Below are 11918 nucleotides of genomic sequence, written 5' to 3' on the forward strand. Positions count from 1 at the left end.
CCGACTACAGCAGCTGCACGATGTTGAAGTTGAATTACCCTACAGACTACAGCTGCTGAATGATGTGGAAGTTGAATTACCCTACAGATTACACTGCTGAATTATGTAGAAGTCGAATTACCCTACAGACTACAGCTGCTGAATGATGTGGAAGTTGAATTACCCTACCGACTACACTGCTGAATTATGTAGAAGTCGAATTACCCTACAGACTACAGCTGCTGAATGATGTGGAAGTTGAATTACCCTACAGACTACACTGCTGAATTATGTAGAAGTCGAATTACCCTACAGACTACAGCTGCTGAATGATGTGGAAGTTGAATTACCCTACAGACTACAGCTGCTGAATGATGTAGAAGTTGAATTACCCTACAGACTACAGCTGCTGAAATGTGGAAGTTGAATTACCCTACCGACTACAGCAGCTGCACGAGGATGTTGAAGTTGAATTACCCTACAGACTACACTGCTGAATTATGTAGAAGTTGAATTACCCTACAGAGTACAGCTGCTGAATGATGTAGAAGTTGAATTACCCTACAGACTACAGCTGCTGAATTATGTAGAAGTTGAATTACCCTACAGACTACAGCTGCTGAATGATGTAGAAGTTGAATTACCCTATAGACTACAGCTGCTGAATGCTGTAGAAAAGTAGCCCTTTCCGGCAGTCAAATGACCTAGTGGCCTCATGGGTGGAATGTTATTTTAGACTGGGTTTCTGTACAGCACTTTGAGATATCAGTTGATGTAAGAAGGGATATATAAATACATTTGATTTGATTCATATTTTTAATAATTAATCAACTTTTTATTTTTTTTAAATAACGCTGAAAATCTGGTGTTTCTATGTCAAGCGATTTTGTTGTAGTTCAGTCTTCTGTGATGTATAAAACATTTAATATTGGGATACAAACTACAAATGTAACACATTTCAACTCGATCTCTGACATGCTCCTGGTGTCTTCTTTTTTTAAGCCCATCGCCATGTTTGTGAGGTGAGTACTTTTGTCTCAAAGTAGATATGTTTAAGACTACCAAGAAACACTGTGTGACCCTGATTTAACCTACTGCAGTAAAAGGTTTAATTACTCTACAGCTACAGACTACAGCTGCTGCATGATGTAGAAGTGTAATTACTTAACAGCTACAGACTACAGCTGCTGCATGATGTAGAAGTGTAATTACTCTTCAGCTACAGACTACCGCAGCTGTATGATATAGAAGTGTAATTACTCTACAGCTACAGACTACAGCTGCTGCATGATGTAGAAGTGTAATTACTTAACAGCTACAGACTACAGCTGCTGCATGATGTAGAAGTGTAATTACTTAACAGCTACAGACTACAGCTGCTGCATGATGTAGAAGTGTAATTACTCTACAACTACAGACTACAGCTGCTGCATGATGTAGAAGTGTATTTACTCTACAACTACAGACTACAGCTGCTGCATGATGTAGAAGTGTAATTACTCTACAGCTACAGACTACAGCTGCTGCATGATGTAGAAGTGTAATTACTCTACAGCTACAGACTACCGCTGCTGCATGATGTAGAAGTGTAATTACTCTACAGCTACAGACTACCGCTGCTGCATGATGTAGAAGTGTAATTACTCTTCAGCTACAGACTACCGCAGCTGTATGATATAGAAGTGTAATTACTCTACAGCTACAGACTACAGCTGCTGCATGATGTAGAAGTGTAATTACTCTACAGCTACAGACTACCGCTGCTGCATGATGTAGAAGTGTAATTACTCTACAGCTACAGACTACAGCTGCTGCATGATGTAGAAGTGTAATTACTCTACAGCTACAGACTACAGCTGCTGCATGATGTAGAACTGTAATTACTCTACAGCTACAGACTACCGCTGCTGCATGATGTAGAAGTGTAATTACAGCTGTGCAGCACTAACCAATGTAGTGATGGCTCCACCTATAGCCCATAATCAATTCCTATTGAATTATAGCTTTATAGCCCTTTTTTCAGATACCAGAGGCTGTTGCTGTTGCTCTACTGTCACCTTGGGTCAAAAGCATAGAGGAAGGAGCAAGGGAGCAAGTGATCTATGACAAATCATGCAAGTTTTTGGAAATGGAACGGAGACCAAATTACATATATTTAATTGTGGAGTTGGATGTGTGCCATTCCTTCACCTTGGGGATCAGATACTGTTTGGGTCTCTTGTGCAGTGTGTATGCAGTCTTTTGGTCCAGCCCTACTATAACACACATAGCACACCTTAGGGTAGGTGTAGCTGGAGGCAGTAGGGTAGCTTCTCCCTACTACAGCACAACTGGGTACAGCTCCCAAAGAGAACCATTGGCCTCCCCTGCTTTAAAACAACAATGCACAACTCTAGCCCATGAGGGTTGCATGCAGTCCTGCTGATTTTCATATATCTTCCTTCACCAGCACTTCATTGATCAATATGATTGATTGGTTTAAGAGTCTAAACACCTGGTTGCCATGGTAAAAATATATCTATGATTAAAAGGAAATGGCGAAAATCAACAAACACTGAAATATGTGCATTTGCTTTAAAGGGACAGTTCACTCAAAATGGTGTGGCCCACAAGGAGTAGATCTGGAGGACCCCCCTTTAAAGGGATAGTTTAGTCGGAGGTAAAACATGTATTAGAGCATTTTCCTGAAGAGACCATTCTACATAATCTATTCTATAGATTCCACTATAAGTAATAAGAGAAATCTTCAGGTCTCAATCTCAAATTAGTGAGAAATATAGGCACCATCTAACTACATTTTATTAAATGATTACAACATGGTAATTATCCTACAGTGATTCATTAAATATGATAAACTTGGTGGTTCGAGCCCTGAATGCTGATTGGCTGACAGCCATGGTATATCAGACCGTATACCACGGGTATGACAAATAATTTATTTTTACTACTCTAATTACGTTGGTAACCAGTTGATAATAGCAATAAGGCACCTCGTTGGTTTGTGATATATGGCCAATATACCACGGCTAAGGGCTGTGTTCAGGCACTCCTTGTTGCGTAGTGCATAAGAACAGCCCTTAGCTGTGGTATATTGGCCACAATATCACACCTCCTCGGGCCTTGTTGCTTAATTGTTGCCTACTGTCCTATTTGAACCCATCACCTGAGAAAGAACGCTGTCTCCCAACATCTAAAAATATCTCCCATTGAACCTCTATGTCAGCATACAGCCTGTACCCATACGCACTAACAGCACACACTGCCTACCATCCTCACCCTGTGAACTTATTTCTATACTAGTCTAAAACTTTTCTCAGCGGCTCTTTTTCAAAGGGGTGGGTGTGACCAGGCCTCCGTGACGACCAATAACGAACGAGAAATCCGGAGCGCGTGTGAAGACACGTCCAATCAGCAGTTTGGGAGGCTATTTTGAATCGACCCGGCCGCTAGCCAATCAGGCCGTTCTCGTATTGAGCTAGCGCGAGGCTGTGTAGTCTACATGGGGATAGAGAAGATAGGGGAAAGGCGAGACTGTAGGATTCCAGAATCCAGACTGACTGATCGTTAACAATACAGGTACGTTCCACTGTTATGTTATTCATAACGCAATAATAACATGACATTAACATTTATTTTTATTTTTTTACTTTTCCATTGGAATACCTTAAGAATATTGTTTTGTGTTAAATTAGATTGTCATTTTAATCATTTGAAGTAAGATTGTGTTATTTTTTAAGTGTTTGTGGTATTTTAGTGCAATTATAGTTTACATGTGTTTAGATGTTATTCATCTTGCAGGCAAATAGTGTCTGATAATTTTCCTCACTATAATGTGTGATGTGTTGTGTTATTGACAGAAATCTGCCGAGAATGTTCTTGATCTATTTTATTACCGTTTACAGGGTCATTTACCATAACGAAAATGAACATGTCACTGTTGTTTCGTTGACTCTGTGTTTTTTCCTGATTTTTAAAGTAACCAAAAGTTATTAAACTGTACATTTTCTGAGGCTTGTATTCCTCACACGCATCTTTGCTGTGTGACACTGAATATGGCTGGCTATAGCCTGTCTACGAATAACACTGTCCTTCTATTGCGAACCAATTTCGATGTCATCTACATAAATACTCGTACATTTTCAGAGGAAATGTTCGTTTTCCGCCCAACTTTATTATCTCTATTCAACCATGTAAAGAAAATGTGAATGTCATCGTCGAAAATTAGTTTTGGAGATTTGTATCTTGCTTAGTCAAATGATCGCTCTCACCATGTAGTAAAATGGCTGGCGATTTAAACCATTGAAGAGAGGCAGTTCTAACACGGAGAAGGGACGGCGATTTTTTTTTGAAAAAAACAATTTCCTACGGACGAAAAATACCGCTCTTTATCGTTTTCCATTCGAAATGTTTATCTCTAACTTTCTGCCGTAAAGGATTTTTATTTCCCCCCTTTTTATTCATTTTCGCAACTTCTCGCTTGCACCAGGATGACTCACATAAGAAATGGCTGGCGCACTGTCTTTGTTAACGGATAGCAATGCACCAAGCGACCGTCAGGGGTATAACTTCGGAAAACAGTGAAATGTCACGAAATACGCATTGCCAGTTTTACTGTTTTAACATGAATAAAAAGAACCGTCTTTATTTTATCTGACTACGTTGTTTTGTTTTTAATTAACGGTCAGATTTAGTCGTTATAGCCCTTGGAACCGGAGGTGGTGTGTATCGCTTTGTTACATAGTCAAGCCCATAAGCCGTCCTCTCGCTAGACCTACAGAAGCCATTTTATTCAATGGGAGCTCCAGCGAAGAACAGCAAGCTCTCTTCGCCTGTATAGCAGCTAGTACTACCCAATACAAGGCGCTATGACTGGGACTGAAAGCAACCGAACGGAGCGGCGAATTAAAACCAGAAAAAGTCATACATTTTTGGGCAAAGTAAGATCGAGATATGCAAGAAGGTGGAAAATAAACAGGAGTTTCTCTCATGAGAACGCATTTCACAAAATGGAAGATGAATAATTCGCGTTGATGACCTTTGTTTTTTCTCAGTCCGTGTAGTTGAAGCTTCTCATTCTATCGCAACATTGTTACCAGAGTCGGAGCGCTCGCTATACTATAGCTTGTATGAAGAGAGTTGAGTTCGCGTTGCGTTGGATGCAGTGAAGTAAAGTTTAGGGGAGCTGAAAAATATGAAATTAAAAGCCTGAAAATGGCTAATGACAAGGAGGTGGGCGGTGGCGAGAGGAGAATATGGCGGGGCATCCTTATTAGATTGAGATTTAATGTAAGGTATTTTGTAAAAATTCAAAAATCCTTTTTAGATTCGAAATTGTTTTTTTTCTTTTCAATATTGAATTTTTATCAGAGTATGAATTCACATTCCTAACAATGATATCATATTTCTCAAATAGTTAGTAGTTAAATCATTTTAAGTATTTTTGAGGAATTAAAAGAAAACACTTTAAATAATGCAATCGTATTACATTGTAATTACATAGTACATTGTACAACATAATAACAAATCAAAAACAGACATCAGAACAGCACACAGACTCCTAGATACATTTTAAAAAATACATATAATTTCCCTAATTCCACATTTTCCTTAATTTCAAGACTCCTTGAGCAATTTCTTCTTCAGTGTCACACCCACAGAATGCTAATTAATTTCAACCAATTCTAATTCTAATTGGAACTCATTCAGATTTTATAACTCATTCTAAGTCTAGAACTCATTCTTATTCTATGGTTCCACCATACTATGAAGTCGACCTTCACTTGGTGGCTAATGATGTTAAATGAATATAATAGATGTTGCGTAATCAAATTATGTCTAAATTAGTCTATTAATTTTTACAAACCAATTATAGACTTTAACAAATGTTATTAAACCTTGATTGAATAATCATAAAAAATGAAAATGCCATGGCCAATGTACACTGAACAAAAATATAAATGCAAGATGTAGTGAGCATTTCTCCTTTGCCAAGATAATCCATCCACCTGACAGGTGTGGCATATCAAGAACTGATTAAACAGCACAAATAATGACATAGGTGCACCTTGTGCGGGGGACGATAAGAGGCCACTCTAAAATGTGCTGTTTTGTCACCAACACTATGCCACAGATGTCTCAAGTTTTGAGTGAGTGTGCAACTTGCATGCTGACTGCAGGGACCTTCACCAGAGCTGTTTCCAGAAAATGTAATGTACATTTCTCTACCATAAGCTGCGTCCAATGCCGTTTTAGAGAATTTGGCAGTACATCCAACTGGTGGCAATTCGAATGCGCAGAGATACCGTGACTAGATCCTGGAACCCATTGTCGTGCCATTCCTCTGCTGCCTTCACCTCATGTTTCAGCATGATAATGCACTGCCACATGTCGCAAGGATCTGTACACAATTTCTGGAAGCTGAAAATGTCCCAGCCTGCATACTCACCAGAAATGTCACCTATTGAGCATATTTGGGATGCTCTGGATCGATGTGTATGACAGCGTGTTCCAGTTCCCGCCAATGTCCAGCAACTTCGCACAGCCATTGAAGAGGAGTGGGACAACATTTCACAGGCAACAATCAACAGTCTGATCAACTGTATGCGAAGGAAATGTATCACGTTGCATGAGGCAAATGGTGGTCACACCAGATACTGACTGGTTTTCTGATCAATGCCCCTACCTTTTTTTTAGGTATCTGTGACCAACAGATGCATATCTGTATTCAAAGTCCATAGATTAGGGAAATCCATAGATTAGGGCCTAATTTATTTATTTCAATTGACTGATTTCCTTATATGAAATGTAACTAAATTGTGACATGTTGCATTTATATTTTTGTTCAGTATTCTTTGTCAGTTTCATCACCTGATAAAAAAAAAAATATTTTGTTTACTTCCCCAGCAAAAATCGAACCACAGCATTGAATGAACCGATATCCATCTTCTCTCCACTCTCCCCTCTCCAGATATTGACCCAATCAACCACCTGACCAATTAACCAATAAACGAGTTACACAACGCCGCCAGGCCCCGCCCAGTGACCAGGATGGCTAAAGGCACCCCTGGGAAGCCCAAAGGCAAGATGTCTGCCTACGCCTACTTCGTTCAGACCTGCCGGGAGGAGCACAAGAAGAAGAGTCCCGAGATACCTGTCAACTTTGCTGAGTTTTCCAAGAAGTGCTCCGGACGATGGAAGGTGAGAATAGAATATAATAGAATAGAGCTTTATTGTTCTTCCGAGAATGCGATTGATTGTTGGTGGATGGGATTGATTGTTGGTGGATGGTTGATTCATTGATTCATTAATGGGTAGACAGATGATTGGTTGATTGATTGATTGTTTAATTGGTAATTAATGAACAATGATGATTTTGAATTTTCTTCAAGAGGGAATTATTTTCACAGCTCACAAGTCACTGTATAGACATGATGATGACAAGATGAGATAGTCGATTTTTCGAGTTTACTTCTCTTAATACTACGTAGTGCACTGCACATGTTTGGTTATTGGGACGGAGCTAAATGAAATTCAATCATTCTTTTGTTTCCAAATCTATTGTTCCCATAAAGGACATGTTTGACAAACCAGCTGGTAGACTACAAGCTGGTTGGTACTGTACAAGTCAAGAATGGCAAGTTATTTGGTAACGAATGAGCAGTTACATATTCCCCACTTTAGGTGGCGCAACAAGACCACACATGTACTCAATGATGTCATGCTGACTTAGCATGCAATGTAAATTATGTCAGCAATTATATTTCCCCTAAACATTGCAACAGAAAACACAAAAATACTGATGTCTTATATTGAAGGACACGTCCAGGTAGTCCCTCAAGGGTACAGGGTTAAGTCTATTTGTCAGTCTATTTGTCATGTATAATACTATGAAACGCTCACTTGCAAAACCTTTTTTTGTTTGGTGCTTAATGAGCACAACCCGTGTGTCCGTCTACTGGTGGGAATGTTTTAAAGTGGTATAAATGTTATGATTTTTTTGCAGACTATGTCTGGCAAAGAGAAGGGGAAGTTTGAGGACATGGCGAAGCAGGATAAGGTGCGCTATGACAATGAGATGATGCACTTTGCCCCTGGCGGCAAGAAGGGAAGGAAGAAGGACCCCAATGCACCAAAGAGGCCCCCGTATGTACCACACACACACACACACATACACACACAGAGTATTCATACCCCTTGACCTATTCCACGTGTTGTTGTGTTACAGCCTGTTACACCCATCTACACACAATACCCATAATGACAAAGTAAAAAAATTTTTTTTAGAAATATTTGAAAATGTATTGCAAATTAAATACAGAATTATCTCATTTACATAAGTATTCACACCCCTGAGTCAATACATGTTAGAATCACCTTTGGCAGTGATTTCTGGGTAAGTTCCTAAGAGTCTTCCACACCAGGATTGTATAATATTTGCACATTATTCTTTTAAAAATTCTTTGAGCTCTGTCAAGTTGGTTGTTGATCATTGCTAGACAGCCATTTTCAAGCCAAGTTGAATTAATAACTTCACCATGCTCAAAGGGATATTCAACTTCAAATAAAATCATATTTATTTATATAGCCCTTCGTACATCAGCTGATATCTCAAAGTGCTGTACAGAAACCCAGCCTAAAACCCCAAACTGCAAGCAATGCAGGTGTAGAAGCACGGTGGCTAGGAAAAACTCCCTAGAAAGGCCAAAACCTAGGAAGAAACCTAGAGAGGAACCAGGCTATGTGGGGTGGCCACTCCTCTTCTGGCTGTGCCGGGTAGAGATTATAACAGAACATGGCCAAGATGTTCAAATGTTCATAAATGACCAGCATGGTCCAATAATAATAAGGCAGAACAGTTGAAACTGGAGCAGCAGCACGGCCAGGTGGACTGGGGACAGCAAGGAGTCATCATGTCAGGTAGTCCTGAGGCATGGTCCTAGGGCTCAGGTCTTCCGAGAGAGAGAAAGAAAGAGAGAAAGAGGGAATTAGAGAGAGCACACTTAAATTCACACGGGGGGCGCCAACCCAACTTCACCATGCTCAAAGGGATATTTAATTTTTTATCCATCTACCAATAGGTGCCCTTCTTTGCGAGGCATTAGAAAATCTCCCTGTTTTTTGTGGTTGAAATTTACTGCTCAACTAAGGGACCTTACAGATAATTGTATGTGTGGGGTACAGATATGTGGTAGTCATTCCAAAATCATGTTAAACACTATTATTGCACAAAGAGTGAGTCCATGCAACTTATTATGTGACTTGTTAAGCCATTTTTTTTTGTATTATTCCACTTTGACATGATGGGTTATTGTGTGTAGGCCAGTGGCATTTAGCACATTTTTACTCCTGAACTTATTTAGGCCATAACAAAAGGGTTGAATACTTATTGACTCAAGACATTTCAGCTCTTCATTTTTTATAAATTTCTTCCAATTCTACATTATGGGGTATTGTGTGTAGGCCTGTGACACAACATCTCAATTTAATCAATTTTATATTCAGGCTGTAACACAACAAAATGTGGAAAAAGTGAAGGGGTGTGAATACTTTCTGAAGGCACTGTGTATGACTGGACGGACAGACGGGGGGACAGACAGACACGCAACACACTACTTAGCTCGTGTTTATATCAATACTCACATAAGACGTCACATCACCCAAAATGACAAAAGAAAATCCATACGGGTAAATAAATGAATATTGTACCTTTTTTTTAAAAATTGTACCTTTCTCCCTAGATCTGGTTTCTTCATCTTCTGCGCCGACCACCGGCCCAAGATCAAGGCCCAGCATCCCAGCCTGGGGATAGGGGACGTGGCCAAGAAACTAGGCGAGCAGTGGAACAACCTTACTGATGCTACGAAACAGCCCTACCTGATCAAGGCCAACAAACTCAAAGACAAGTATCAGAAGGTAGAAGAACACCTGTGTATTAGTTATTGAATTAGTGTTTTTTTTTTTATATTCAGATCCTCTTTCATTTAGGATAAGCTGCTCTTCCTTGGGGTCTACTCAGAATACAATACTAAGCAAACAAACCACACGCCGACAGAACCAAGATGCTATACCTTTCTATGGGTTCATCTCGAAAAGAGATATGGGGAGGAAGCCACCTTAGAGATGTATCCATATCGCTTGTAAACTTCATTCAGATAGCAAGATAGTAATATAATATGATACTGATAATAACACATTTGTCTGTCTCCCTACTCTCTCTCTCTATCTATCTTTCTCTCTCTCTCTCCAGGACGTGGCTGACTATAAGTCCGGTAAGGGGAAGGTGGGTGCTCCGAGCATGGTGATGGCCCCTAAACCCATGACGAAGAGTAATATGGATGACGATGATGATGATGACGACGAGGAAGACGAGGAGGAGGATGAGGAGGAGGAGGAGGATGACGAGTAGACCGACCGCATTCTGTTTTGTGTGTTGTGTTATTATGATGAAGATGATGACGACGATAGTCATGATTATTAAGGGATGCAGGGTTTTTTTTCAGTTTGAAATGCGATTTGTAGGGGTTAGAGGAAGAAACACTGGTGATATCTTTATGTTGCTTAATTACGTTGCTCCGCCCCTGCCACACTTCCCTCCTCCCCACTCTTTGTTGTTTTGACTTTGTCACTATGTTGATTTTGTGTAAACCGCTTACGCAAAGTTCTCTATGTAACACTGAGTCCAGTTAAGAAGTTGAGACTACGTTACCTCGGCAACTGTGATTGAACTCAAAGCAGATCCCTAATAATCCCCCCAACTGCTGTGTGTGTGCACACATGCACGTGTGTGTGTGTTACTGTGTCCATTTCACCAGCACTGTCCAGTGTCTTCCTCAAAACCCTTATAGCATTGTCACTATACTGGGTGTACATCGATTCAACGGAGAAGCATTTAAAACCAGTAGTAGCATTGCGGCAAAACATTCTGTTTTTTGGTGTGCGTCCCAAATGGCACCCTAATCCCTATACAGTGCACTACTTTTGACCTGGGCTCATAGGGAATCCCATAGAGCTCTGGTCAAAAGTAGTGCACTATATAGGGAATAGGGTGTAATTTGGGAGGCAACCATAGTTTTTTTTTTTTTAAGAATGTGCAAGGTGGTGTGTTACTGTATATGGTTGATTTAGATTTAGTCCTTGTTTTTCCCGTTTAACAAAAGAAATGGAGGCCTCCGGATGTAAGGTGATGTCAGATTGCACATATCTAGTAGTGGTGTTGTTGGTGTAGCTAGGTGGCTGTGTATGTAGCTGTGTGTTGGTTGTTGCACCAGGAAGTGTTGTAATCGTGAAAGTCGAACTCACTGTTCAACTGCCTCCCATGTAAACAAACAGTCATGGCTGGTTAGCTAGTGCACGCTGGCTAACAGTAATTTCACACTACAACTCACTCATTGTCTGGGGTAATTCCTAACTTCCATTTAAGTCAAATTTTCACTTAGTCATGCAACAGAGGAGGGTGGATACCACCCAACCAACGGTATATAATGGAAACTATTATCTCCCTTTTGGCTAAGTGCACTTTTACTATTAACCGTTCGTTCATTGTTACAAGGTCTTCTCATGGTTTAAAACACGACACATTGAGTGGAAAAGCACGGCTGTTGACTATTATAATAAACCTGTACTTATCTGTATCTAAGAGGATTTTCTTTTCTTTTTTGTATGTTTTAGAAAAGCTACGTTTGCTATTATTATTAAAGTATGACATTTTTACACGTGGTGTTATGTATTAATGATTTCCATCCAAACCATCTAAACTTGCTCCACACTTGTCTGCCAAAAAAGTGAACATCCCTGCCTATAACACATGTATTATTATTATGAAAAGAGTTGTCTGGATATTATAACTAAAAGTTGATCAACAATAAAGAGAACATGATTTGCCCTTTGAACTCTATACTTTACTCTTAAAATAATTATCCTGCTGGTCAGATACCTGACTT

The 11918-nt window shown here is 39.8% G+C and overlaps 1 protein-coding gene across 1 annotated transcript; it reads left to right on the top strand.

The window, feature by feature from the left end:
• Positions 1–3423: 3423 nt before the first annotated feature.
• hmgb3a (high mobility group box 3a) lies at positions 3424–11690 on the top strand. Its single transcript, XM_024373325.2, has 5 exons — positions 3424–3555; positions 6947–7176; positions 7982–8121; positions 9717–9891; positions 10226–11690. The coding sequence occupies exons 2-5, from the start codon at positions 7027–7029 to the stop codon at positions 10382–10384; spliced, it is 624 nt and encodes a 207-aa protein (XP_024229093.1). The 5' UTR covers positions 3424–3555; positions 6947–7026; the 3' UTR covers positions 10385–11690.
• Positions 11691–11918: the final 228 nt, after the last annotated feature.

Source organism: Oncorhynchus tshawytscha, linkage group LG15, assembly GCF_018296145.1.
Source record: "Oncorhynchus tshawytscha isolate Ot180627B linkage group LG15, Otsh_v2.0, whole genome shotgun sequence".
NCBI classification, from domain to species: Eukaryota; Metazoa; Chordata; class Actinopteri; order Salmoniformes; family Salmonidae; genus Oncorhynchus; species Oncorhynchus tshawytscha.